Here is a 27,668-nt window from a genome sequence, read left to right as displayed (position 1 = left end):
AGATACGGATGTTGCTATATTGGCTCACCTCTTTACCCAAGAACCGGATACATACCTAAAAGGAGGCGCCTCCTTCTTGCAGGTACGCTTACTCTGATGCTTACCTTTAACTGGGCTATTTTTGAAAGCGTTTCACGCGACAAAAATAAATGTACAATTGCAGACTCTCCTGCTCGTTGCCAATAGATTGTTGGTATTTTCAGACTGAAGGCGTATTTACGCATTTCGCTTAGTTTATTCGTTTTTACATGAAAACTTTCTTTAAATAAACAAACATAAGAACAATTTGATTAAATGTTACAAGATTATGAGAGAGAAACATTTTTGAGGAGCTTTCATCTGAGAGAAAATCAACATTTTATAGTGAGGTTAACTTCGGAGAGCAAATATCTATTCTAACTATAAAAACATTTAAAGATAACGAATTGATCATCTGACGATTCTACACAAATGATATGAATGCATTTAACCTAGTTAAGTATAGTCATAGTAATTACAAATTAAACTTAAAAAAATAGTAGTTGAACAACAGCGAAGACAATAATTAAAAAAAATAGTTATAAAGGTCCAAAAAGATTCACCGCTGGATGGTTATCAGCTGTATTTCCCAGAAACTGGCCGTAAAGCTCTTTGTACCGATCAAGTGTCAGTCCACCACGTTTCTTATCATCATCCTAATAAATAAAAGTAAACATTATAAAAATAGCACCAGCACAGCTAATAGTGAAAAATCATTTACACTCAATAAAGTATCAAACGCCTTGTCAATGGGTGCAATATCATCAACAGCTACCCTTGTAATACAGTTGTATCGATATTCGTTTACTCCAACTATTCCGTCATTATCAATATCAAGCAGTTTGAAGTTAGACTCAATGAATGCTCGCATTGCCTGAAAATAACAAACCCATAAGTGATTAATAATGAAACATTTTTCATGATTTTCGACTATTATAGAGAATGAAATATATTCTACCGAAGAGGTTGGGCCGGCTAAACTATCAAATAGGGATCAGAAAGATCGCTAAACATTTCAAGAAATATTTAGGTCGGCACTTAATTGCGCCAGACCACGATGGCTTCTGAGAGCTCCATAAACTATACTTTGTGAAAGAAAGAAATTACGACTATATTTTACCTGCGGAAATTCTTCATATTTTTTTCCTACACAGGTCTTTTTGACAGCATCCTTGAATTCCTGGTTTGAAATTTTTCCGTCCTAAAATGTATAAAAGTATATATATCAATGATAGGAAACGTCTGGAAGACAAAACATATACATCCAACATATACATCCATACATATATGTGTGTGTATGTATGTGGGTGTAAGCTTATGCATAGATGAATGTATTTATTTATGAATGTATTCATTTATGCATATGTGAACCAAGAATTTTAGTCACTCTGCAACAAATTTAAATGAAACGAACTTCTACTGTGCTCTTCTCCTCGATTCTCAACAATTCAAGTAAGCTCTGCAGTTTTTCATGCTTAGCTAGTAGTGTAGTGTTTTTTGTAGTTGTTTTTTTTTTTGTTTTTTTTGTACAAGTACATTTATATGCATGTACATATATATGAATGTACATACAGTCATTCTGGCTTAGTCTCTCCAAAATTTGGATTATGAAATACTCGATTTTTAATGTTTTCGTATATTTTAAATTACTTTACCTTGTCATCATCTGCAATTGCAGAAATCTCTTCCCACAAATTCTTCATTAATTTCTTATACTCATCCAACCGAGCGGTACTGCAGTCTCCCTTTCCTTCCACGACACATGCTCGAACTGCCATGCATAAGAAGTCATTTTGATCCAAAAATCCGTTGTTGTCGATATCTAAAAATGAAAATAATAAAATCGATCAAATTGGAAAATCATAAAAGCTGAGCAATTTTAGCAAAGCAATCAATTAAATAAAATGTATACAATTTAGTACAACCTGCCACACGGAAGAACAGTCCAGTTCTTTATGATCGGGAACAAAATTTTTTTTGAAGTCTCCTTACCTTCACCTGGAACTGTCGTATTTCGGTATAAGCGAAACAGGAGGTAAAAGGGGTTAGAAGCTAGGCTCTCAAAAACCATCCAAAGCGAATGGAGAAGTCTGATTGGTCAATATGGATTATCAGAATCCTCGCCAGCTGCCAACTTACTCGATCCTTTGCATATATGGATCTATACTATAGAAAGATCGCTCGCTTCGGCAGAGCCTTTAAGGCGTGGCATATCTTGCCGTGACCTAGGATTCCCGCGAATAAAACTGGTCTCCGGTAGACTAGGTACTCAGTATCTTATGGTTGTCTTTAAAATCTTATCTGTATACGTTAACCCGGTATCGACAGCAGCATTGGTTTCGTTTCCTATTTTTGCACCTGTAGGGTATTTATTTTACCCATTCTCTCTATACACCCTTCTAACCTCTCCTGCTCCTCTTTACCCTAAACCCATTTCTCTCATAGCAACTGCAATTCGCGCTAAGTGCCTGTTTGCTTTGGGAGTAGTAAACAAAGTTTAAAAAAATATATATTCCACAATAGGAATCCAATCCGAAACAGACCGCACAAATTGTTACCGACTCAACTCGACAGCCATGCCAAAAATGCATGTTCGACGAAAAAAGTATTAAAATAGCTGCACATACACACAGTACAATCGCAATTACAATGCAGTTGATAGAATTTAATAAAGACGATCATGAGCGTGTGTGTGCGCGCGCATGTATACAGAAATTCTTCAAATTCGCGCTAGCTGGCGCAACGTTATTTATATAGCTACGGGCTAGGGGCGGCACTTGGCTATAGCTATAAAAAGATTTGGGTAAAACCTGAAAGATTTGCTTAAACAATAGGATTTCGATATCGATATTTATCGATTGCTTTGAAACTGTGCGTGTAGCTCTAACATGTTCTGAGATCCTTGCGTTCATATATACGGACAGACAGTCAGAAACAAACAGACCAGGTAGCGATTCCTTCTTCTCGCGGCACCTCACCGCGCTTGACTCTACAGTCTATCAAGTCCAAGCATGACCTATGAGCATTGGTACCAAAGCACATTATGCTCCGTAGAGTCAAGGTAGGATTATAAAAGTGGCCTATTTCGCGATCGAGAGAGAGTCTAGCCCGAGTAAGGATGCGCAATTGTGCGGAAATTGTTCCGGTCGAAGGTGGTAGACATTTTTTCACATACCCTTGGGATATTCAGGTCATCGAACAATGTCTGCTTCCTCATATAGAGGAACCAACGCACGTTTGTCATGACTGGTGTCCTACATGAAATACACCGACTGAGGGTTGGAAGATCTATGGCCTTGAAAGGCCTGACCTTGGCTCTAGGGGAAAGCACAGGTCTCCCAGGACTAAGGAGCCTGTCCATTCTGCCCAAATTCATAACAAATTTCACAAAAAGCTTAGTATCCAAACCGTAGCCAATTATAAAAAAAAGAAGAAATTTGTGACCCTCAAACACAAAACTTTTGCAGCCAATTAATTTTGGTTAATTATTTTTATAGTCTTTTGTGCACCACTAAATCTTTTCTGTACTCTCCTTATATTGCGTGCATATCGTAAGAATTGTAAACAGTATTTTGTTTAAAAATTATTTAACATATGTTTAACCAATGCTTTTTTAATACTTACCATACATGTATCGCACAACAAAGTCAACTCGACTATCCCAAGAATAAGCCATTATAACACAGTTCCTTTATTATTCATAAAATGCCCTAAGCGAAATAGTAATAACAGATTTGTCCTTTATTAACAACAATATTGTTTTCAGTTCAGCTCTTTGTGGCAATTTATTTAATTACTACCTTAAGATTCGCTTAATTCAAACTAACTAAAGTTGTTATTGACGGGAGCATTTCCTTTGCAACATTCGATTTATTTTATAAGTGCATCTAAACATTATCTAAAAATAAATTTCGTTTTTATATATATATATATATATATATTTATATATATAAATCGTTTATATATATATATATATGTATATAAATTTCGTATATATATATATATATATATATTAGAATAAATATATATATGTAGGAAAAAATATATTTTTAGTGCACGCATAACCTATTGTAAAGAGATTTTCGAAAAATGTTTGCATTCTTGTTATTTGTATAGCAAGCAACGAAATTTCATCTTTCACCTTTTAAGAACGAGCATAAAAGAATGCTATTCTAAGATACTCAACAAAACACCATGTCGGGCAGAGAGAGAGTCTTAATTAATTATCAAAATACTATATGAATACCTAAAATATTTATAAAATCTTTGTTTTTTTGTAAGACAAACGCGAATAGGCACTTAATTAAAATTTAATACATTTAAACGAAATAGTTCCAAACCTTAAAGTAATATATTTAAAATTTGATCGAAAAATTTTTCAAAACCCTTGAACGAAATTTGCAAAGCATAAAAGGCAATATATCTGCGAGCATAATTTGTAGCTATGATCGACTATCCTTCGCCAGCTGCAACACAGAAGAGTCATAAGTTTTATATAGTACAATCTGCCACCTTCATATAAATAACTATATTGCATAAGCTTTATATAGTAAAAGCTAGCGATTCCCGGTCATCGCCAGGTCGCAGTTTTTTTTTTAAATTTTAGACATAAATACACCAATTTTTCGCCCGTGCAAAATGTAAATCTATCCGTACTATTTTGCACGCCATGTCTCAAGTTGTATTTATGAAAATTTGGAAATTAATGAATGAATCAATGACTTATTCCGTGCGAGTTCCGCCCCCAGCTCAAGGGAAAATATTTTAATTAATTTGACATTCGGCGCAGCATCTTTTAAATTCTGGGCGTTGACGTTTATTGGTACACCATAACGCAAATCGTAGCTCTTCAAACATTTCAACCCACGGAGAACGTGACGTAGATAAATAAGTCCAATCTTGCCTTGTCGATGAATCTTTAGCAGTGGATGAATTTAAGTGGCCGTGATTCTTACAGCTGCTGTGACTCATCCGTAATGATTTTGCCTTTTGTCGAAAATGAATCATAAATTCAAGGAATGAAACAATAAATCCAACCAATGTTCCAGTAAGCAGCACCACGAATACGCCACCTGATGAATTACGGCATAACTTTAAATATTTCAATAATGTCTATTTACCAAGGTTTACCTATACTTTCGAGTCCCAAAGCATTTGCCTTGGACTGCTTATTGTTGCTTATCCGCTTACAGGTCTCGTCCGTGTTCTTCCACCACTTGTCATAAAGCATTTGAATATCGCCCTTTTCTTGAAGCTCCAAAATAGCCAATGATATCTTGTCCCGCCATGGAGATCCCTTAGGTGTGGCAATACCATATCCTAGTACATTGCGAAAAATCAAAGGTTTAAAATGGAAAAGAATGGTTATCTTTAGCACGCCTAAGATTTGAGTGTAAGCTTACAGCTTAAAAGTGCTTTAATACAAATTTGTTATTTCTGTCTGTCTGGTAAACCTCCGAAGCATGTCAAGTTATTATGGTATAATGAAAAAATTTGACAAATCTAAAAAAATTACTATCAATTGCAGCATTATTGACACTGTATCTTTCATTAGATCCTTGTTGGGAATAGTTAATATTAAAAAGATTTCCTCTTCTACACTTATTTTCTTGCTTCTTAGTAAGGTCTTCACCTTAACCAAATGAGAGTTACTATGACTTATTTTATTTGTTAATAATTTAAAACAATTATACCTTTAGTGTCCAATAAGCCGCCTATTTGAGTTAAGTTGCAGTCTCGCTGAACAATATAGTCAAGCATTGTGGATTCCATCAAGAATGCGTAGTTACCCTGGTTGACACGCCTTATGCCGTCCTCATAAGTTGATGTGAATGCCATGGGCTTCTTATTGTCCATAATTCTCCACATCTTTTTATAAGTTTCAATCATAGAATCCTAAATGAATTTATCTATAATTATTAAGTTTAAGTCCATAAATAATTTATGGTGAATTACAATCAAATTAAATAAACAAATTTGGGCTAGACTGCGCGAAGAGCTTCTTCCTCTGCGTCCAAAAACTGACTATGCTAAATCTTTCGCTGACCGGAAAATTTTTAAGAGAGAGACTATATGCTTTACTGCTGAGGATACCGCAAGGTATCCTATTCTATTATTCTATTATTATAATCGATTGGTTAAGGCAATAACAACCTGGTCGCTGGTTTATCGTCCTTCATTATTACTTTAGGAGGTGCGATATGCGATGCTCCTAATAGCCCTGCGAACTGGGCCATTTCTTACTCCAAAAGTGGCGGCCACTTGAGCTTGCAGCTTGCAAGCAGGTCACCCCTGGCTGGGTTATTCGACTTGGTTTCCGAAAGGAATCGGCTGCTTCAGCGGGTAGCCCCAAGGTATTGCCTGAGTAATTCGTCCCTATCCTATCCGTTGGCGGTTTCTGGCGGCTTTAACAAACTCGGTAGGCTTAATCGGGTAATTTTCCAGTGGTGTCCATTTCGTTCAATTGTTACTGGCCTGCACTCGTTATACGAGGTTGGCGGGCTCTTCTATGTTTAGCGGTATCCTTGTTGTTAAGTTTTTACTGACCTGACCTGACCACTGTTTCATCGGGAATACTATTGTCGGGGTTAACGAGGCTATTTTGAGTATGGCGTAACGCAAAATCAATCGGCAGTTCAGCTGCATATACGGTCCATCCGTCAGGGTGAGCCATGTTCGGTCATTGCGGCGACTTCCTTCCGTCCCAAATATACGCGCCATTTGCTCGCTAATGATCGACCACTTAGCCCTAGCGTCACTCCGTGTATGTTCAATAGTTACTAGAATCTTGGTATTACTCTACGACCGGTCACCGGTTCCCAGCCGAACAACCTTTGAGCGCTGCGACATTCCGTCGAGAAATGTCCTTTTCCTCCACAGTTTCAACATGCAGTCTCTCCCTCCGTATCCTGGTTAACAATCCCGTTGACGACCTTTGAGATCCTAGGTGCCAAAACCGTATCCTGTGGTAGTTCCAAAATTCCGTAGTGTCTTTAAGTTGCGAGTATGCTATGGTAGGAGCGAAATGGACACATGTCGGGCGGTATAATCGACTAGGTTTGCGAAGTCAGTGTGTCAAATTTATGCCATTTGATATTTGCACAAAAGATTCTCGAAATAACAACCTAAGTCACGCTCCGAAGTCTTTCCTTATGCGAGTTGTATCCTCCAGTTGCAGTAGTGTGGAAGCGGCAAAATCGAGAAAATCCTAATCGAATCCGTGCTACTATGTCCGTAACCAGCCCGGTTTCGCCTTATCCATTCTCTCGTGAATGTCGCTGTGTCGCCACCGAAGCTGTCCGTTTAGCGTGACAGGGTAAATTTACCTCCAGATCTCATTAAAAAACGGATTGCGGTATATTACGCACCCTTGTTTTCTTATGTTCCCTTACTAATATTGTTAACTAGCTCGCAAGCAACCATTGCCAAAATCGCCAAAACGCTTCCTCACATATATAATATATACGTCTATACTTGTACAACTGGGACATAAATTATAAATTTTCGTTTACCATTCTCATAAACCAAAATTTACTTTAGCGAACGCGGGTTTACCCTAGTATATACACCAATCGAACCATACACTTACCCGAAAAAATGTCATTGTTGATCCACTTTCCAAGGTCCCGTATGAGATTTCCGTCTGGCTAGCCAAATCTTCAGCATTTTCAATCGGGTTAATCATACGCTCCACAGTTAAAAATGCCGCCAAGTTGGCGGTATATGAGGCAACTATAATAAGGGAAAAAAATCCCCAAACACTGCTAATAATTCGGGTAGATGCGGCTCTTGGATATATATCGGAACCCTGCTGCATAAGCGTTCCAATAGTGAACCAAAAGCTATCAGATATCGAAAATTGGTTGATTATTGTTATGTGATCCACATCACACGGGTGTACACTACGCCATTCGATCGGCGACAGTTTTGCCAATAAATATATGGTCAACGAGACAAGTAAATATGCCGCTAAAACGTAAATCCATATTTCAATAGCTAATGGATTCATGAAAGAAAACAGTCGAGTTGGTTCTGTTGTGGGCACCTGAAAATAAATAATTTGTTATTTATTATATATAATAATATAAATGAATAAGTCCATAAGGAAGATAAATGAACCGGAAGAATAGTCATATCTCTACAATCAGATTGAGCTCAATGTGTACAATACGACGTTTTATCCGAGTCCGCCGTCGCGGTCCGAGCTAACGGACATGGGGTACCTGTCGCTGTTGGATCTTCTCTTTTGTCGGAACTAAACAAGCCTGTATTCTCATCTCTTTGATGATTTTACACGGACTTCGGCAGGGCTTTCCGGGATCTTGATATCGATTTGTATCGACTGCTTAGAAATGGGAAGAGTTATCAATTATCGGAAACCAACTGCGCGTCCTCTAGGAAGACCTAAGATCCTTGCATACGGACTGATGAATAGATAGGCAGACGGACTTGGCTATTGATCAAGAATACATATTCTTTATGCGGTTGGAGATGCTTTCTTCTGCCTTCTACATAAATTTGTACATGTACATTATGCCTTTTTTACCAAATTGCAATGGATCCAAGGATAACCTTGCTTTTCGTGCACCATTCTGGGTTCATTTTTTGTAGGTCGCTTGAGTTGAATAATTTCTAGGAGAAATGGTGTACAAATCTGACAGGATATGCGTTTAATTCAGATTTTTAAATAAAAAAAATAAAAACTCATTAAATTATTTAATACATACCTTTAATAAAATACTGATGCCTAGATTCATAAATGGTTTTGTGAAATCTATAACACTTTCCCTTGCATATGTGATTGTCATAGACCCAACAGCCAAGTCCGCCTTCTGAGAATAAAACAATTGTTTATAATTTATCGACTAACACAAAACAGTTAAAATTAATTTTAATTAAAATGTTATATGTGTGAATATCCTATATAGACATAGGTCAAAAGTGCCCACTCCTTTTATACTTACATATTTCATTAGCTGAGCGACCATTCCATTCCATTGGCCTGTTTCGGGATCTTTGGCTCCATACTTTCTATCAGGAACTAAATCTAGTATATAGTCAAACCCGACCTCGTGCGATATTGTTTCCAATATATCGACACAAAAGCCATAAAAGCGTTCATTGCCGGTGTAGTTTTTACCGTAACGCATCATTACGTAGGGCGTTTCCTAAAATGTAATAAACTAATAAGTAATAATACAATAAAAAAATAATAAAAGTTATCGACAGACCAATATTGTTATAACAACTAAAGTCACATTCATAGAACCAGCATCAAAAAATAATGAGGGCTCCGTTATATTTAGATGATCTTGAGGCGTCCATTCGCCGACTTTTACGATGGAGTGCTGCTTTAATTTGATTAAATCGAGCTTAAATTGAATCCGTTGACCATCTTTAAATTGTATAGGTCCCGTTAGACCTTTCCATTCAACCTGGTTAAAAAATTAATAAACATTAGCAATTTTTCCGCTTAAAAATAAAGAGGATAGCCTTAAAAATTAAAGTATAAAAGCTCTAGTTGGGAGTGCCCGACTAGGATACAACCTGAACGCCATGTAAAGCGTCCTACTAGCTTTCTTCTACAAATAATTTTATAGTTTTAGCACTTGGTAAAATAAAATTTGTAACTCTAATAATGCCTATACAAAGCTATATTGCAAGTGCAACTGGAGCACAAAGTTATACCGCATTAATATAATTGATCAGGCTCAGGCCTTCGTTCCACGGGATTTCATCGTCACAAGTCAAATTTGATAGGTGAATTAATGGGTGCATAGACTGCAACCCGATGGCAAATACATAAACTGAGTCAAACATCAGAGCTGCCTCTGTCTGAAATATATTTAATGATCATTATGCTTAAAACCTATTTACAAGATTGAATCTTACCTGAATACTAACGGTTTTCTTGTATTTATAAGTTGATTCGTTTCGGTTTAAATTACCAATATCGAATAATTCCATCCCCTTAAGAATTTCTTTTACCGCTACATCGCCCATATCAACCAGTCGAAATGATGTTATATTCACAAAGTTGTATTTAAAATCCTCCAAATCAAAATTTTCCAAGTCGAAACTTGTAAAAAAGTAGTGGAATTTGTACTCATTCATTTGTTGCTGAAGAATCTATATTAAAAAAAAATTAGTTAAAAAATATTTAATTTCAGTTATATCAGCTAAAGCAACAGGAATTCATGGCTTAAAAATATGGTAAGTCTAGAGGTTTATATCACATCTAACCTGCCTACATTTTACTTTGTAGCTGTCGTTCGACATTGTGCCTACAAATTTCTGCTGCAATGGGTGTGTATGTAAACAGAAATTCTTGGAATTTGCGCTAGCTGCCGCTAATACGTGGGTTGCCAAAACACATTTTCTTTAATAACTTTTGTGTATCTTAACCGATCTTGATGAAATTTTCAACAGTAGATCTAATTATGCTCTAGAATATTCGTATACTCTCAAAAGGACAATATCATTAAGCTTGTAGCAATAATTATGAGCCAATGCCAGCCACAGCTTTTCGATGTTCACCGTAACTTAACTCAATGTTTTTTAAGTGCCAAATAAGATTTAGAGCTCACATTTTTTAATAAAATTGAAATTCCAGCCGAGTTAGTGTCAATTAAGATATTATGAATTTCATTGTTTTTGAACTCGTGAAGAACTGACAGGTACGAACCAGGCGATACCTGTCTTATATGCACCTCCGCTTCAATTGACCGCGAAAATTGATTTAATACTAATATACCTGCAGATGAAAGTTGTTTTTAGGGTAGACTGGGTGCAATTGCATGCTCAGGCCTGCACTTACCGTGGTCCTTTTCATATAAAATACCAAACCTTGTCCAATTTAGATATCGTATAACATCGATGAAAGCTCGATTAATATGTTGCTGCGAGGGATGAACATTTATGGAGAATTTTTGGGCGGATCGACTAATTCCAATATCTGGTATATCAAGATCATCGCATATGGAATTAATATGGGTGGCCAAAAAAGAATCTGTTGGACTAAATATAGCCTGTACTCCGCCTTCGATAAGATTACATACTATTTAGGGTAAAAATATGTTAAATATGAGATAATTCATATCTATTAAAGGTGCCATACCTTTTTGAACAGCCTGAAAAGAGTCCTTAGCAATATATTGAATATGATGTACTAGGTCGGTATCAGGTAACACACTCTTGTCATAATTGAGTCTATGTACAGCATATTGAAAGGCTACTTCTGGATCACTTTGTTGCTTAGATAGTTTTGGAAATAGGGCGCCTTTCAATTATAGACGTACAGTATCAGTATATAAGTTCTTACGTATTTCAACAAATTACCTACCCACTTTAATCACGGAAGTTGAGGAAACGTAAGTTAGCAAATTAAGGCCAAATACAATTTTTATTACTGAGTTCATTTTATTATATTAGGCTGAGCAACAAAACACCTTTCTAATTCAACTTAATGCACTCAGAAACCCTTGCAGTGCTTTCCGTAAAGAATCCCAAGAAGTGCAGATATTCCAGACGCAGATGAATGGGCAGACAACAAGGCATAGCTTTAGAGGAGCTCAGAGGTGTCTCCTTCAGACTGTTTCATACATTCGCAAAAAGACCATTTTATCCTTTTTACTACTTTTCGATGGAGCTAGGTTCGTGTAAGTGGTGTAAGAATATATGGAATTAACGATGGCTAATTCTTTGTTTTTGTTTCCGCACATAAAGAAGATTCTTAATAGTCGCGCTAGGAGTCTATTATCAGAAAATTTTTTTATCAGGCGGCGGAACTGAACTTTATTGCGAATTTTATTATATATATCCGTTAATTTCAGCTATTGTCAACGCCGCGACAATAGCGAATGAGAGCTGCCAATTATCGATAACAAGTCATAATAAATATCGAATTTTCGATTTGGCGGAGGCTCTTGAAACAAAAATACAAAAAATATAGTTTTCATTCCCAATGTTTTGTTTTCAATAAAAATTTATCAAAAATAATAATATAAATAACGAGAGAGGGGTAAGAATATCTCCGGCACGCCGAAGATTGAGCGGGTACAGGAAGTCCTCGATGAAGTATGAAGATAGGCAACAATTTTTAAAGTTCGATGATGGAAGCGATATCACCAGGTTGTTGACATTGTAAGAGATCCAGCGATTGATCAGTTGCTACTTTCAATTTCTATCGTAGATTCCACCTGTCTCTTGGGAACAGTCATAACTAAAGCAAAGATTTTTCTTCAACAGCTTTGTAAGGACCAATTGACGTGGGATGAAAGCTTGTCGATTGCAGGTGATACGACCTGGAGGGAGCTATGCAGCAGCTTTCAGAACGTTCAGCATGTTTCGTTTCCTAAAGTGATGCTCTTCACAGAAGCTGAAGTTGTAATTCATGGATTTCCGCAAAAAGTCGGTGGTTTCGAGTTTGCAGTTAAGTGAACCGAAAATATTTTTACCTGAATCAATAAAATATTCGTGTCTCCATTCGTTCAACTAAAATAATTGCTAGAGAATCCAAAACGCGCTAAGCATAGAGCAAACACATCATTTTTTTATTTACTCTATTAGTCTAAGTTAATACATTTTATATAATATTATTAGCCAGTGGCTATACCTAATGCGATTCCTCCAATGAATGAGGTTATAAAAATATGGAGGTCATTTATTTTCGGTCCTTCTTCATCTCCAATATATTTTGCGTACCACTTCCTCACTTTTATTGTTTTTCCTTTAAGTTTATCTTCTGCTTTGTCAAGTTTGCGATCCAAATACCTTTCCGTCTGAAAAGAAGAATATAAATAAAAACTATTAATCAATCGCGATCAGTTTTTGGCATAAAAATCTGACAAAATTATTCTTGGTCAAAATTCATGTGAAATATCCTAGGTCAAAATTTCGAATTCTTTCGGACAACAGAAAGGCGGGCCCATGCTTCAGACTAGAGACTAGAAACAGACACGCATGTATGGAAACGCTATATCGACAAAATTATAATTGAAATAATATTTTGAAGATAGTAAGGTTTACCTTATCCAACCAATTTGTATCGTGGGGTGATATTGAAGATTCTACCTTTTCAGCTATTTTGTCCACACTTCTCGATAATTTCGGCCAGTCGATTTTAATAAATCCTTCTTGGTGTGCAATTTCCATTAAAATAATACTTCCGCCAATAGCAAATGCAGCAAACTTTCCAAATTTTATTGTTGTGTACCCGGTCACCCTATGAAAATACATAAGCATACAAAATAAATGAACAGTCAGGTTTTTCACCATTGCCGAAGATAATTTAGTATTCTTTTGAAATATGAACGTTAACGACAACGATAAACAAGCGACAGGAAGGCAGCGACAGCTTCTACGTCGAAATTGACAGCATGCTGGAGCAGGCCAAACGTGGAGTTTCTTTGATGGTAGTGCCTGCAAGAAGACGCCAATTTAAGGATGTCAGTGGGTGACGACCTCGCCGTCGTTGGCGTCCTTACTCCTGAGTAGGCTACGGTCGAGAAACAAAGACACCAAGTGCTTTGCAGACTTCTAAGAAGTAAGATGCGCTGGGCGGCATAAACGCAGCTTTGCGTTCTTTTTTGATACGAATACGCTTATACGCTTGTACAAGTATAAATTTAATGGGCATGTTTCCACAATCTCACATGCGAATATTGTTAGACAGCAGACACGAACAAGACTTGTTGGCCGCAAGGATGGCAATAGGCCAAGACTTGTTAAGCACAGCCTTAAAGGTGATTGTCGGCACACCTCGCGTCGGGAACAGAACATAAGAATTACAGAGGCAGGGTTGGTCAAGTCAAACTATTAGCCGAAACTACGTCTCCCCACAGCTAACTGGGGGCCGTCCCTGGGTCTCTGCAATGCTGCTTCTAGTTCGGTCACTAGCTTAGTTCGATGTCTGACGATGATTGGCCATGAGAGGAGCTTGGCTTATGGGCTAACTATGTGCTTCAGATTTTGGAGGACCAGTTCGTAATCATCGATTTAGGCATTACTTGAAGATTGAAGCGAGATAGATTAAATAGAGTCTTGTTTTTGCATTTATACACATTTTTATACTGCAGCGAAAACTGTGCGTATTTAGGTGCATGCATGTATGGAAGGAAGCGAATGCTTGTGAAAATAGTCCGGGATATTTCCTAGTCGAAATTCATTTCCCAAACAATGACATCACAGCTAAAAGTATAGTAGTTTTTTCTTGGTTTTGTATGTATAAGATTTCTTCTTATTTCTGAGGTGTGACTCAATTGATCAAATTGAACGCGTAATTAGCTAAATCTATTTTGTTTTCAGTTACGATAGCCTGTAAGTAAATTTGCAATATACAATTCAAAACACATATCCTGTACACACATACACACCCACATATATATGTATGCTGACATAAGTTTATATACTATACAAAATTTATAGGTAAAAAAGAAATTGTGGCAAATTCCTGTACATACCATCCCGAAGATACTCCAATTATTATCTGTGAGTAAGCTGAACGGCTACTTATGTCGCCTAATATTCCTTTTAAAAACTTTGATGCTCCTTCCATCGTAAAGTACTTAACAAACAGTTGTTCACTCAGAGATTCAGTTAGTGATGTAAATAAACATTAGAACATTGTTAAGATATTAGTCGATATTGAAAATCGATATATTCAAACATTATCGTTTAAGGCTGGGTTTAGTTGCCACCGCTAAGGAATTAATTAAGTAATGTTTCTTCGAATTAAGTAATGTATCTGAAATTCTCAAATAAGGTCCAGGAAATCAATTTTCGACAGCGAAAGGTACGTATTGTGCCTAATGTATTTAAAACTAATTAAGAAATTAAATTTATAATGCAAAAAATGGCAGTTGTTGAAAATATCGATAGCATTAAAATATCGATTGCCAGCAGCATCATTGGCCATCGAATACGCTGCTTAAGATATGTCTATATCTGCAATCTTAACCTAAACGCGTGTTCCGTGCGTCAAAACGTACCTATTCGGTAATCTCCATGTATTTTAAAATTTTTGGTGTTAATAAAATTAACTTGATTAAAATATGCCATTTTATATTACAATTAAAGTATAGCTCTTAAATAAGGTGGAAAAGTTAAAAAATGGATGTTATATTTTAAACATAGCTGTTTACGTTTTTTCTACACAAATCCGTATTTTAAGCACAGCCGGTAGGATTCTACTTCAAGCGATAACTTTCAATACTTATCGAATAACATAGATATGGTTTCATTTCGCGCTGACGTATTGAGACGTCAGTGCGAAAATATTTTTTGTGTACGATAAATTAAATAGAAGAAGTAAAAAGTAACACGGCGATCATGTTAAGAAAAATATCGGATTGGGTCGTTACCCGCGCCCAATCGCAGGGCATTGCATCAATACTGGAGTTTGTCAACAAAAAGATTGATTTGTTTATATAATTAAGATTTAATAATATGGATTAAGAGGTAATAAGCTGTCTTTCTTTGAAAAAAGCTTATCAATTGAGAATGGCTTACATTCCATTTTAAAACTGTTCTTCTGCCCCATTCCTTAACTTCTCTTCTTCTGTCAATGTCCACATGCGAAAGCGACTGTGGTTCGACTGTGGCATTGCATCCAATTTAGACCTATATCTATATGGGATATTTGACGGTAAAATTTTCATATGAATTGTGACCAAGAATAATGTTGCCAGATTTAAAAGCCAAATTGATTAAGATGTCAAACGTCAAACGAATTTCCCGTAGCCCCGTCTTAACGTGCACCTACATCACATAAGCTAATATCAGCTTTCTAGCTCTTACGGTTTGGGCTGTACGTTGGTCGCCAATCAGTCAGTCAGTCGTTCAGTCAGTCAGGACAAACAGTTTTATATATAGAGATATATATATTAATAAAGTTGTGTTAATAAGAAAATAGCGAACGCTTGCAAACAATTTTTTTTGTATGCTGCGATAGGCAGCTTGATCAGATGTATGATGTTGCTGATTTGTAACAAATGCGATATTGATTTCGCTGTTTAACTTGAAACGCTGAGAAATTACGATCCCCTGTTTCCAAAATAGATGCCTAGATATCCAAGTTTTTTTATTATTGAGCATTATTCGGCGTCCTAACGCGAGTTAAAAAAATAATTTTAAGTCTCAGTAAGTATATTATCCCAATGAATCCATTATATTGTTAATGTGCACGCGGCGTTGATGGGTAATTTTTTAAATATCCACATATGTTAAACTTAAATTTAAATGTCAGAAAATTATAGCTAGCAATAAATGTGCTTAAATCTGAAAATAATAAAGAACTCTTTTAACACAGTTAAGGCTTTACAAATGTATGTCATACTTATTGAAATACAAAGTGTAAGAAATCGTATGCAGAGACTATTACCGATAACGAAAAAATACCACTACAGGTGGACTCGTTTTTTTGTGTTAATTCCATATGTTTCTATGTGAAATCATAGTTTTATATTCTTTCATTGTGAGCTACCGTTGTTTTGATTTTTTTAAAGGAGAAAGTTAAATTTACGGAAGTAATGTAAGTGTATAATATTTTGTGTTTTACACATATGTGAAGGTGTAAATACAAATAAAGAATTACATTACGATAATGTGAGAAAGTTGTACGCTGTTAGCAAAAATGAATTTGCAATATATATATACCACAATATCTATGTACATACATATATATGTATATGTATATATATATATATTATATGTGTATATGTATGTAATAATTGTAATGCTTTAACATGCACACAAACTTAAATGAGATAATCCGATCTTGGGTATTTTGCATGTCATTTGTGGTATATAACATCAGTGCATTTCATTTTATTTGTGTGAAAAGGTTATATACATGTACAAACATTTATAATTTTGTGTTTGTAAGTACATAAACTCGATGAAGTTCAATAAAACGTGTGTCTTTATTCATATATGTACCATATTGAGGAGTCACAAGTGTGTTGCCTAAAGAAAATATTTTAATAATCCAATTAAGCAAAATAAGTTAAAGCCTTGTCTCCTCCCATGACAAAAAAAAAAAGAAAATGGCATGAATATAAAAAGTTGCAAGTCGTTTAAACAAGAAACAAGTGAGAGTGCTCCAGCCAGACATGCCCAGCTTTGGGGCATCCTGAACCTGGCGCTGAGCTGCCTCAGAAACACATGTGTATGTAGTTAAGTTATTCCCAGACTCTTGCCCCTTGCTTATTATATGTAAGTTAATTGATAACAGTCGGTTCGACTGGCCACACATTCACGACGTGCGGCTCCTCGACGGTTGCGGCCCCGGATTCAGTGGCCAAAGGCTGCCTGGTCAGCACTATTGCATCGTATTGTTGACCAGTGCCCATTTTTGTTGCTTATCATTTACTTATATTAAACACTTGGCCTTTCCAAACAGCGCCTTCCTTGGTCATGCCTGTATCCTACGGACTTTTGCTTGGTTTCGCCTCGCTTGTTGGTAACTTACCAGGAATAGGACCATATCCATATTGCCAGACACACAGTCGACGCCAACACAGGTTTATTGCTCGATTTTGACCTCCACTTCTCGATGGGACTCAGTTTTTTGCGCTTGGCTGGCTCAAAAGTGTCTGATATATATGATATATGATGTCGAGTGACGGCGTTCCAGCTGTTCCGCAACTTGTTTAGGTGCACCACTGAAATTCGCGTGCTGGGTATGACACGGGGTGGATGATTTGATTGGGAGTTGCAGTGTGCCTGGCAGACAATTGGGCGCATGGGCTTACAATATGAATCCGTGACAATTTTCCGCTACGATGTTTTTCTGTATTTGTAAAATTACGCTGTGCGACAGGGAAAACTGGCATCTTCTTACAAAATTACTTAGATTTGAAACATTTTATGATAATGTGGACTATGTCATGAATTGCTAAAATTTTAATTAATTGGGTTACTCTAATATCTGAGAAATTCTTATCCAATATTACTCTCAAGTCACCTTCGTTATTTATTGTGCATTGTCCTATTGGCCAAACAATTTATTTTTATTAGAAGAAAGAAAGAAGTTTTTAATAAAGTAAGAGAATTTATACTAGATATATAGAATGTTAGACAGGATTAAGAGATTGTGATGGGAAATGAAGGGGCAAGCTATGTCCCTTTTTATTACCCATAGCTGGTATCCGAAGGTATCCTGAAAGCAACGATTTTATTGGTGGTACAGAAAGTTAATAATCACTGCTTCTTTCGAGCACTGGTCATACCCTGAACCCATTAAAAATGTTTTAAAAGGGTATAATGTATTTGTACAAATCTATGTAACAGGCAGAAGGAAGCTTCTCCGACCACTTAAAGTATATATATTCTTGATCAGCATCAATAGCCGAGTCGATCTAGCCATGTCCGTCTGTCTGTCGGACGGACTCCGTATGTATGAACGCAAGGATATCAGAACCTATAAGAGCTAGAGACTTGAAATTTTAGCTGTAGGTCCTTCTAGTCCATGCGCAGATCGAGCTTGTTTCCGATATTCGATAACTTAACTCGTTTCCAAGCAATCGATAAAAATCGATATCGAAATCTTGTTTTCTTGAGCAAATTCGGTAAATAATAAGAGCTAGAGTCACCAAAAGTGATATGTTTACTCTAGAATAGTATATATATATCATGTATCTTTCATTTTATACCTTTCACCACCTGCCCGCTACCACCGAAAAGCTACAAATCAACTTGTATTGCCCACCAATTTAAGCCACAGTTTTAATGCAATTGACTTTTCGAGAATACACGAATATTCTATGGTACACTAAGATATACTGTTGGAAATTTCATGAAAATCGGTTAAGAAACACGTGTTTGCGGCACAAGCGCAAATTGCAAGAATTTCTGTATACATATACACTCACACATTCATGCGCGTCTGCTTCGAATTCATCAACAGCATTGCAATTGCGATTGTTTTGTTTTCTGTGCTACTATTTTAATTGGTTTTTTTCACATTGAGGATTTTAGTTATAAGTTTTACCGCAGCGTTTTACCGGTGGGAGTTATGCCGCTCCGTTTCGGCCGCCAGAGCCCCGTTTTTGGGTACGTCGCCGGAGCGATAGGCATATATTAGACAGATCCGCGGCCTTGTGAACCCTTTGGCCCTGTTGACAAAGCCGCAGTCTTTCTGTATGCTGTATACTAGCGGCATCTTGCGACGGGTATCTGTAGAGAATGCGCGTCCACACCGCGAAAAGGGAAATCATGAAATGCCGAAAAGTGCGGAACTTGCACCCGCTAAAAACCCACATTTTCTCGACATTCCTATCATAGCAGCAGCGATGGGTATCACTTCACGAGGGGCAGATGACATGAAAGCCTCAACTAGATTCTCATCTATGATTAAAGATTGCGCTGTCTTATGGTGCTGAAGCTGTGATACTAAAAGCAACCCAATTGTTTTGCGACTTATTAGGATATCTAACAATTCGTTGACTATAAAGGGTCTCCCTACATATTGATATTTGGATAGAGCTTCTTTCTCCTCGACGACACTTAGCAGTCGGTTATAAACGAACCTTTCCCGCCGTATCCAGTGGGAAGATTGGCCTATATCTCAAGAGTTCATCGATCGGCTTGTCCCCCTTTGGTAGCAGGATTTATTCTTGTCGATTTTATTGCTTAGAGAAGAGCCATCTGGCCCTTTTGTCACCAGGTGACGCGGGTTATCCGTCTTCCTGCCTAGCGTTTAAGCCTGAGCGTCCTCAATCTCGCTGAGGGCTCCTTCTCGCTGGTAAGCAAGCCTACCTTAGACCGCTAATCCCCTCATTCCACCAGTAAAGAAGGCGCGCCTCTTCTGCTTGGCTTCCTCCTATGCATGGATAAGTCGCACGCATCCATTGTGCGTTGAGAATTGCAGAGAGAATTTGTATAGGTTTCCTGGTCTAGGCATTTGTACTTACATTTTGGTCCTGTTGGTTTACATTGCTTTGTTTTCGTCCTCGCCCGTGGATCTCGAAGTGTATTGCTTGATGGTCCCTGAATGTAAATTGCATCCCTGCGATCACAAGTGCCGCTTCATCTGATACGGTCCGAAAGGTAACAGCTTACCCCTCAGAGCGCTTAGGCGATATATTGCGTTAACGCCTCGGCTATAGCTATGAACAGATGGGTGACGCCTACATTATTACCGCTTTGTTGTATGAGAAGACAACGTCCCTGCTGTTTCGGTCCAGGTATGTTAAGCATAATACTATATGGCGATCAAAAAAATTCTGCTGCTTTTGACTTCATCGGCCCCAAGTCCCGAATCTGACTTTCATTTGATGTACCTTGTGTAGTTTGCACTACAAATAAGCAAATAAGCTTGTGTCCCTTTTTTTCCGAGCCAAGAAAGTCACTTCTATTTCGATGCAAGCACTTTTTCATTTGGTTACAAATACCCATCATTTTTTTAGAACGCGTCTGGCGTAATTATAACACTCTTTATTCCATTTTGTTCCTATAAAGTTACCAAATATCAAGTCACATTGCGCTAGTCGAGGTTGTCCGCTAGGGAATACCCCTAACCATCTTTTACTAATACAAGACGTGGCTAACGCTCTGCGCACGCGTTATGTATTTAATGAGCAAAGAGATATTAAGTAGCATATTTAAAAATTTGTTTAAAAAAATTGTGTTTCCCAGCGTGTCGGAAACGCAACCACTTTCTGTCGGGCCAACTGCTTGCCATTGCTTTACAACTTACAGCCATACAAATAATTATATCATAGCCATCAGAGTCTATAACATTTTTGAAAGACGCGTTATGCTTCATATACATATTCTCCGATTTTCTCATACAAAATATTGGATAATGTATTGTACAGTATTGGACTTTAATTAACTTTTTTTTTTAATACTTCGCTGAAGTGTTTTGCCATTCTGTAAATGCGTAAGAACTAGTTCACACCGTCCAATCGTTTAACGTGAACATTTCTGCGATTTACCATTATTTTAAATATAATAGTTAAATTAAAGTTCTTAAAATATATAGCTATTAACTGAAGGAATAAAAGAAATACCTGTGATTTGTGAAAACAAATATTTTGCAGTTCGATTTTCTGATCGCTTTAATAGTTTAAGTAGTATTAATTTAAAGTTTTAACTGCACAAAAAAAAAGTTGCATGTTGCTTATTTTATTTCTGCTGTACAATATTTTGGTGTGCAAAATCAATCATAAGTACACATGAGTATTTATATCGTGCACATATGCCCTTTTTAACAGAGTATTTTTTTAAATGGTTTGAACTTGGCGTGTAACTTGGACCACCCTGTGATAACCATATACAAAATTAAGTACATGTGTATGTGTGTATATGCAACCTTGACAACTAGTATGGTAGTTTGGTAAGCGGGGTTGAGTACAGAAGGTGAAGTTAAGAAACCAATAAAAATTGATATTTAAATCATCATTCACGCATAAGTATATAATTAATGATTTAAATATATACATACAAAACACTGGATCGTATGTGACACAACTAACGTAAATAAGTGAAGTCCCGTAGCTGACGCCATTTTGTATTTACATATTTGGAATACAAAGTAAAATTATTGTAAATGGAACTTGGGAAAAAAAGGTAACACACGTTCGAAAAAAAAAATTTATATATACTAGGCTTTATAACTACAATTAATTTGCCAGTAGCTTCAACTTTAAGCACTAGGGGATGTATGTATAAAAATCATGTTCTAATAATTACGTACATATGGCTGCGTCTTGCACTTACAATTACTTAATTTAAATATAAATACAAATATGTTTATTATGCAGTTTTGTATATGTATGTCCGTGTATATTTTTATACAACTTCGTATGTACACTTGTTCATACATACATATGGATTAAGTGCAGTAATATAGTTGTTTTGCACATACATACATACATGTATGTACATATATGTATATATGTAAAATATTGTGTATTCTGCCTCTTTAGTATGTAAATTTTGTTTTTGTTGTATGTGAATGTTAACATGTATTTTCGACTCATTTCAGGTATAAGGGTGGTCGGACACCTTCAGTTAGGTCAAGTGATAGGCGACGTCCTCAAAGTTTTTCAACATCATCTACACTCTCCCCGCGGGTTGTGTTATCTCGTTTGGAACCCAGAGATTTTGAACGCCTTCGATTATCGTACAAAGTTGCTATTGACCAAAGGAGATCTCGAAGCTGCCGTGGCATGAACATGGGTCAAAAAATTAGTGGCGGCGTTAAAACAGTTAACCGTAATGATTCTCAGGCAACGTTTAAACCAATTATACCAAGAGAATTGCAAGCCGATTTCCTTAAACCTGCTCGGATCGATATTTTGCTGGATATGCCACCTGCAAACCGAGAGGTTCAATTGAAGCATTCGTGGAACTCTGAAGACAGATCTTTAAACATATTTGTTAAAGAAGACGATAAATTGACATTTCACCGACATCCTGTTGCGCAAAGTACTGACTGCATTCGCGGAAAAGTTGGTCTTACAAAAGGATTACATGTATGGGAAATTTATTGGCCAACAAGGCAAAGGGGTACCCATGCGGTTGTTGGTGTAGCATCAGCCGATGCTCCGTTGCACTCTGTAGGTTACCAGAGTTTGGTGGGATCTACTGAGCAAAGCTGGGGCTGGGACTTGGGCAGAAACAAATTGTATCATGACTCCAAAAATTCAGCTGGTATCACATATCCGGCAATTTTAAAGAATGATGAAGCTTTTTTGGTTCCAGACAAGTTCTTGGTTGCTTTAGATATGGACGAGGGTACTTTAAGCTTTATTGTTGACCAGCAATATCTTGGTATTGCATTTAAAGGCCTCAAAGGAAAGAAGCTGTATCCCGTAGTTTCTGCTGTATGGGGTCACTGCGAGATAACGATGCGTTATATCGGTGGATTAGATCGTAAGTACAATTTCACTAAATGCCTATTTATGTGTATTTTTATTTTAACCACTATTCATTTGAATTAATCGAGAATTTTTTTTATCGCTTTTAACGATTCCTTACCTTCGCATTGCCTTCGTGCGTTGTATATTTTGCGGGATAGAAAAGAAGCTGCTTTCCATTACATATTCGATCAATGAGTGGGGTGGCCTAGCCATGACACTCGGCATTATCCTGTTGTAAAATCCAAGAAAATGGTCCCTCAAACTAGGATAGTTATGCTCAAACAAAAACCTAAATCAATCGAACCATGAATCTGCTTTCCCGGCTGTGATGAAATCGATTTCGACCTTTTGCAGTTCGTTATAAAGAAACGAATATTTGGCCATTCAAATGAAACGTTTTTCATTAGTGTCAGCCTGGAAAGTCCATGTTGTAATTTTGAATTTGAATTGTTCGCTATTGAAAGCAATTGTTTATTTATTTTTGTTAATTTTAACATTGTTTGCATCAAAAAGATTGCAATCCTTTTCTTTATTTAAATGACTAACATATTAACAATGTTGTTACTAAATCTTGAGTTTTTTCAAAACTGCCTGAAAATATTTTTCGAATAATGTTCGAACTCTGATTAGAAGGATATTGATAAATCCTGATACCGATATAACCAGGGTACAATATTTAAACGAAAAGATGTTACGTTTAGTCAAAGGCTATGAGCTTATTGTACATTGATCACACAATTTTAAACATTGAAAAACTGGTTGCTGTAATTTACTTATCCGTCACAAAATATATCAAAATTCAAGCCAGAAGGACATTGTTAGATTGACTGAGCTCAAAGAACACAATTTTGAAGAAAACATATTTAATGTTTTCAAGAAGAAATAATTATTCTCTCACACAAGCTATGACCATGACATTTTTATCGAATAATTCTGCATAATTATCCTAAAGATCTCTCTCTCTCTCTTAAATAATCAAATGTTTGTGGGCATTTTCACAGAAATATGCACAACAAAATTATATACGGCCGTCCTTATACATACAAAAATATTAATATTTTTAATGAGAAACTTGTTTCTACTGAACTTTTTAAGCATGATGTGAAAATCGGCTTAAAAATGACATAACTGAATTTTTTGGTTAAAATTTGTTCATAGCTTTTTTTTCTCAAATATTTACATCTTAGAGGAGGTGACGGACGGATAGTGAATCCACAAAAAGCTCTTAATACAATTGATTTAAAAGAAGTCAATTGGTAGTTTCCTTGAACCCGGCGCCTAGCTCCGAACCCATCACAAGCATTTCTTGTCTTTTAGAGTTGTCCCTAGCTATATGCATATAGTACATACGTACGGACGGAGGGATGAATAGTCAGATGTACTTTAGGGAACCGGAGATGCTTCCTTCTGCCTGTTTCATTCATTTGCATAAAACCATTATAATCGTATCCCGATTAACAGTCAATTTTGTGTTTGCTTAAGATCCTGTTACATTAAGTTTTTATATGGCTGGTCGCAGATCAACGCTTGTTTATTTCATTTCTGTTTCCTATCTATATAATCACTGGTTTTCGCTTGTATTGATATACATATATATACAATTTGATCGCTTTGTATTCATTTTTACAGCCGAACCTTTGCCATTAATGGATCTTTGTCGAAGGTCAATTCGACAGAAAATTGGTCGAGTAAATTTGGAAGATCGTATACAACAACTTCAGCTTCCACAGTCTATGAAAACGTATTTATTGTATAAGAACCGTAGATAATATTTTTAAATCGGGATTATGTAAGTTATCATTTTGCATCTCTGCTGCATGTGATGGGGGAAGTTAAGGTAAATAGTTTTAGTTCGTAATAGTCTTTAAATCAATGTTAGTTTTTGTCGTCAAGGAATAATATAAAAGTATATAATTTTTTAACTATACTTGATATTCGTTTTCCTATTTGTGTTGTAAATTAAGTCGGTATGATTAACACAATATTTAATATAATCACAAACAAATCATTTGCTAAATCTAAATCATGGAAGAAATGTATTTCTCTTTAATTGACATATTATATATAAATATAAATAAATATATAAATTAAAAAAACGTCGCAAACCTCGTGGTATATTCAAAAACATAAAACTGTACCATAATATTAGCTATAGCATCCATTTTAAATACGTTCTTAGTTTAGCATTTCATTTTTAATGACACCGTGTTCAGATTTATAATTTAATTAAATATAAAATAACAATGTACATACATATATGGGGAAAAACATTTTTAAGACATTCTTTGTGTAAAAAAAAAAAAATAATTATGTATTCCTCAATTGAGATTTTATTTTGAATCTTGGTCGCATTAGATATTTATAGGATGTGTTAAATACGCATGTACATATGTACTCAATAGGGCGTAATTCCACGGACCTTAGAATAAATGGATAGAAGTCTTTTAACACAAAAAGGTGCAATAATTTAAAAGAAAAACAATTTTTTATATTGCTTACTGAACTGATTTGAAGGAATCTCAAAGAACGCACTGTATTACAAATAATATTCATTATACCGATTAGAGAATTGAATAATACATAGCCATATGTGTGAACATATTCATTGCAGTTAAAGTTTTCTCAATTGAAAGATTGTTTACTAAGTATTATTAAAGTGCTGACATCCATTCTTCTAATAAAAATATCCCAAAATTGTACCATTACGTTCAACCATTTTGAATTAAGCTGGAAACCCTATTAATAATATAACAACAACAACAAAAAAAAAAACAAAAACAAAACGTAACTATTTAATTACTTTTAAGCATTTTCGTTAATAGTTTTGTCATTGTATTTGACAGGGAGCATAATTACGCAACACGATTCATATTATTTACTCTCTCAGTCAACAATATACATTTCTATAATTTTCATGGACACTACTATAGTTTATTCCAATCAACATATGTACTTATTTTATATTTTAGATGATATAAACTTAATTTAAATTTTATGACACTTAATAAAGACTTAATTTCACTAAAAATGTATACAATATTTTAAATTATGTTTCAAGAAAATTCTTGTAAACTTTTAAATACAATAATCCGTATTTTTCTATTTTTATTTTATTTTTGTTTATTCCTAACAAAAAGAGAGGAGGGCATCATTCAACACCATAACGTATTATTAATCTTTTTGGTAAATAAAGTCAAACAATGCCAAGCTACTGTATCAATATATACCCAGGTTGTTCCCGACGGCAGGGGAAGGTGCTACCCGTTTCTCAGAGCTCGAAAATAGTGCGATATGCGGTGAAATGCTACGCTACGGTTCGACTACAATTGATCGGAGAGAGGATCGAGTCAGTCACACAGTCACATGTCCCAACAAAGTCTGTGGCTCATTGTGGACATAGATGGACTAGCTAATCAGACCACCGAGTGGGCCCAGCCCAAGTGGCAAGGTCTTGCTCCACAAATCCATAGCGCTCTCGACAGTTAATCGGGGCACCTCACGCCAAAGCGAAGAGCCACGTTGGTTAGTGGCTGCTGCTTGATGTCAGAAGTGGACTATCGTCTGGATATGTAGCTAGCATTGTCCTGGTACTGTATGGAACTGGTCCAAGGACACCACCCTGACGGAATTCATGACAAACTTGGTCATGAGCCTTCCCGCAAAGTATGGCTTATCATGGCTTGTCTACTCAAAAGTAGTCAAAATCAAGGACCGCGTGGAAAAAAAACCTGGCATAGTTTCGAGGTAAGTGATTGGCAAAGCACCTCAACAGACCAAGCATTTAATGGAAGTCCAAATCCATCCAGTACTTTGATATTGCGGAACGTAGGAAGTACACTACCAGTGGGATACGATCTGACGACAGATCCGGGCACTTAATGACTGTCATGTGGCTGCGTTTTGTAGGTTGTTTGTCGTCAAGATTTCCTGCAATTGACGCAATGCCACCTTCTGTTCCTCAAATGTCTTCCAACTTTCAACCGGATCTTATACTCTCACCCTTGGTCTCATCTCCTCCGAACACCACTCCGATCTCACATGAAGCTCTAGGATTTTCCAAGGGGCCTAGGCTACTTCACTGTGGAAGCTGCGGCTGGTTGGATTCTAGCCATCGCCCCTGCTTCCTCCGTATTCCGGCATATGTCCGCCATGCCTACTCCATGATCAGCGTAGTGCTGTTGCTGCAACTCCTCCCGTCGCTTTCTAGGATACTCGTGGGTTCGGTCTGATTCCGAGTATGGACCTTCGCTTCCTTCTCCCTTTTCATTCCGTTTGATTGCCGAGCAAAGCTCCATTTCCCTGACGTGGGAAGCTTTCCTTCGGCTCTTCGCTCATTCCAGGCCAAAAGGCTGATGTCATCAGCGTCTCTGGGACCAGATCGGCGTCGCCGCAACAAATTGTGATATCCATGATAAGCATCGGCATGCTGATCACTTTGCCCACTAGGCCAACATCTGACTACAAGGCCTTCCCTACTTCCAGCGTGCATTCATCTGTCAGATGAATGCTTGACTGCACATCCTGCTCTCTCCCCCGAAGCGCACACTTGCGCATGCAATCTTCGCTCATGAAGCGGGTGGCCCCGATGTCGAATGTCGTAGGCATCGTCCGCCCGCCGATCTTCACTGTAATGAAGATTCGGCCACCGTCTGCTACATGGACGCGTGTGTGTCGGTATCGACCCGATCCTGGCCTGACCGACGCCGTTGGGCAACATCGTTCCTCGCCTCGACGCGCCGGTAACAATCCTCGCTACTCCTGTTCCGGTTCCCGCAACAAGCGCGT

At 36.8% G+C, this 27,668-nt stretch overlaps 5 protein-coding genes across 8 annotated transcripts; 2 read left to right on the top strand and 3 right to left on the bottom strand.

Moving 5' to 3' along the window:
• Positions 1 to 196: 196 nt before the first annotated feature.
• LOC115759746 (sarcoplasmic calcium-binding protein, alpha-B and -A chains) lies at positions 197 to 3,807 on the bottom strand. The gene is made up of 5 exons (XM_030700784.1): positions 3,643 to 3,807; positions 1,674 to 1,840; positions 1,139 to 1,219; positions 740 to 892; positions 197 to 674 (listed from the first exon to the last, which is right to left on the bottom strand). Exons 1-5 carry the CDS (start codon positions 3,692 to 3,694, stop codon positions 558 to 560), a joined length of 570 nt encoding a protein of 189 aa, XP_030556644.1. The 5' UTR covers positions 3,695 to 3,807; the 3' UTR covers positions 197 to 557.
• A 510-nt stretch (positions 3,808 to 4,317) lies between these two features.
• On the bottom strand, positions 4,318 to 11,847 carry LOC115759744 (glutamate receptor ionotropic, kainate 2). Of its 2 annotated transcripts, XM_030700782.1 has the most exons (14): positions 11,360 to 11,847; positions 11,135 to 11,296; positions 10,835 to 11,074; positions 10,605 to 10,771; positions 9,910 to 10,146; positions 9,706 to 9,852; positions 9,249 to 9,452; positions 8,982 to 9,185; positions 8,745 to 8,849; positions 8,564 to 8,671; positions 7,607 to 8,062; positions 5,712 to 5,913; positions 5,149 to 5,337; positions 4,318 to 5,090 (listed from the first exon to the last, which is right to left on the bottom strand). In XM_030700782.1, exons 1-14 carry the CDS (start codon positions 11,433 to 11,435, stop codon positions 4,783 to 4,785), a joined length of 2,805 nt encoding a protein of 934 aa, XP_030556642.1. In that variant the 5' UTR covers positions 11,436 to 11,847; the 3' UTR covers positions 4,318 to 4,782. The 2 variants fall into 2 exon arrangements, with proteins under 2 accessions (XP_030556642.1, XP_030556643.1); XM_030700783.1 differs by lacking the exons at positions 10,605 to 10,771; positions 10,835 to 11,074; positions 11,135 to 11,296; positions 11,360 to 11,847 and having other exon boundaries at positions 9,910 to 10,194.
• A 712-nt stretch (positions 11,848 to 12,559) lies between these two features.
• LOC115759747 (FUN14 domain-containing protein 1) lies at positions 12,560 to 14,621 on the bottom strand. 2 transcript variants are annotated; one of them, XM_030700786.1, is made up of 3 exons: positions 14,478 to 14,621; positions 13,090 to 13,240; positions 12,560 to 12,797 (listed from the first exon to the last, which is right to left on the bottom strand). In XM_030700786.1, the coding sequence occupies exons 1-3, from the start codon at positions 14,570 to 14,572 to the stop codon at positions 12,615 to 12,617; spliced, it is 429 nt and encodes a 142-aa protein (XP_030556646.1). In that variant the 5' UTR covers positions 14,573 to 14,621; the 3' UTR covers positions 12,560 to 12,614. The 2 variants fall into 2 exon arrangements, with proteins under 2 accessions (XP_030556646.1, XP_030556645.1); XM_030700785.1 differs by having other exon boundaries at positions 12,562 to 12,797; positions 13,045 to 13,240; positions 14,478 to 14,618.
• Positions 14,622 to 16,469: 1,848 nt separating this feature from the next.
• LOC115760060 (protein gustavus) lies at positions 16,470 to 25,133 on the top strand. Of its 2 annotated transcripts, none has more exons than XM_030701240.1 (3): positions 16,470 to 16,546; positions 22,007 to 22,896; positions 24,513 to 25,133. In XM_030701240.1, coding segments are annotated over exons 1-3 (1,032 nt in total). In that variant the 5' UTR covers positions 16,470 to 16,544; the 3' UTR covers positions 24,653 to 25,133. The 2 variants fall into 2 exon arrangements, with proteins under 2 accessions (XP_030557100.1, XP_030557099.1); XM_030701239.1 differs by lacking the exon at positions 16,470 to 16,546 and adding an exon at positions 21,356 to 21,588.
• An 863-nt stretch (positions 25,134 to 25,996) lies between these two features.
• Positions 25,997 to 27,553, top strand: LOC115760079. The gene is made up of 2 exons (XM_030701262.1): positions 25,997 to 26,627; positions 26,690 to 27,553. Exons 1-2 carry the CDS (start codon positions 26,478 to 26,480, stop codon positions 27,110 to 27,112), a joined length of 573 nt encoding a protein of 190 aa, XP_030557122.1. The 5' UTR covers positions 25,997 to 26,477; the 3' UTR covers positions 27,113 to 27,553.
• The last annotated feature ends 115 nt before the right edge of the window (positions 27,554 to 27,668 follow it).

The sequence above is a fragment of the Drosophila novamexicana genome, unplaced genomic scaffold (assembly GCF_003285875.2).
Source record: "Drosophila novamexicana strain 15010-1031.04,08,12 unplaced genomic scaffold, DnovRS2.1 tig00000387-arrow-pilon, whole genome shotgun sequence".
In the NCBI taxonomy this organism is placed as follows: Eukaryota; Metazoa; Arthropoda; class Insecta; order Diptera; family Drosophilidae; genus Drosophila; species Drosophila novamexicana.
Note: the sequence above shows the minus strand (reverse complement) of the source record. Positions and strands in the feature narration are given on the sequence as shown.

What these genes read in the sequence shown, in the direction of transcription:
- LOC115759746 (XM_030700784.1), bottom strand. Translation starts at nt 3,694, where the DNA reads ATGGCTTATTCTTGGGATAGTCGAGTTGACTTTGTTGTGCGATACATG. An exon ending in TGTTGTGCGATACATGTATG is followed by an intron (nt 1,841 to 3,642) that starts GTAAGTATTAAA and finishes TTTCATTTTTAG; the next exon opens with ATATCGACAACAACGGATTT. An exon ending in AATATGAAGAATTTCCGCAG is followed by an intron (nt 893 to 1,138) that starts GTAAAATATAGT and finishes TGTTATTTTCAG; the next exon opens with GCAATGCGAGCATTCATTGA.
- LOC115759744 (XM_030700782.1), bottom strand. Translation starts at nt 11,435, where the DNA reads ATGAACTCAGTAATAAAAATTGTATTTGGCCTTAATTTGCTAACTTAC. An exon ending in TTTATATGAAAAGGACCACG is followed by an intron (nt 10,772 to 10,834) that starts GTAAGTGCAGGC and finishes TTTCATCTGCAG; the next exon opens with GTATATTAGTATTAAATCAA. An exon ending in GCATCAGTATTTTATTAAAG is followed by an intron (nt 8,672 to 8,744) that starts GTATGTATTAAA and finishes ATATCCTGTCAG; the next exon opens with ATTTGTACACCATTTCTCCT.
- LOC115759747 (XM_030700785.1), bottom strand. Translation starts at nt 14,572, where the DNA reads ATGGAAGGAGCATCAAAGTTTTTAAAAGGAATATTAGGCGACATAAGT. An exon ending in ATTGGAGTATCTTCGGGATG is followed by an intron (nt 13,241 to 14,477) that starts GTATGTACAGGA and finishes GTATTTTCATAG; the next exon opens with GGTGACCGGGTACACAACAA. An exon ending in ATACAAATTGGTTGGATAAG is followed by an intron (nt 12,798 to 13,044) that starts GTAAACCTTACT and finishes TCTTCTTTTCAG; the next exon opens with ACGGAAAGGTATTTGGATCG.
- LOC115760060 (XM_030701239.1), top strand. Translation starts at nt 21,569, where the DNA reads ATGGAACTTGGGAAAAAAAG. An exon ending in ATGGAACTTGGGAAAAAAAG is followed by an intron (nt 21,589 to 22,006) that starts GTAACACACGTT and finishes GACTCATTTCAG; the next exon opens with GTATAAGGGTGGTCGGACAC. An exon ending in TTATATCGGTGGATTAGATC is followed by an intron (nt 22,897 to 24,512) that starts GTAAGTACAATT and finishes TCATTTTTACAG; the next exon opens with CCGAACCTTTGCCATTAATG.
- LOC115760079 (XM_030701262.1), top strand. Translation starts at nt 26,478, where the DNA reads ATGGAACTGGTCCAAGGACACCACCCTGACGGAATTCATGACAAACTT. An exon ending in AAACCTGGCATAGTTTCGAG is followed by an intron (nt 26,628 to 26,689) that starts GTAAGTGATTGG and finishes AAATCCATCCAG; the next exon opens with TACTTTGATATTGCGGAACG.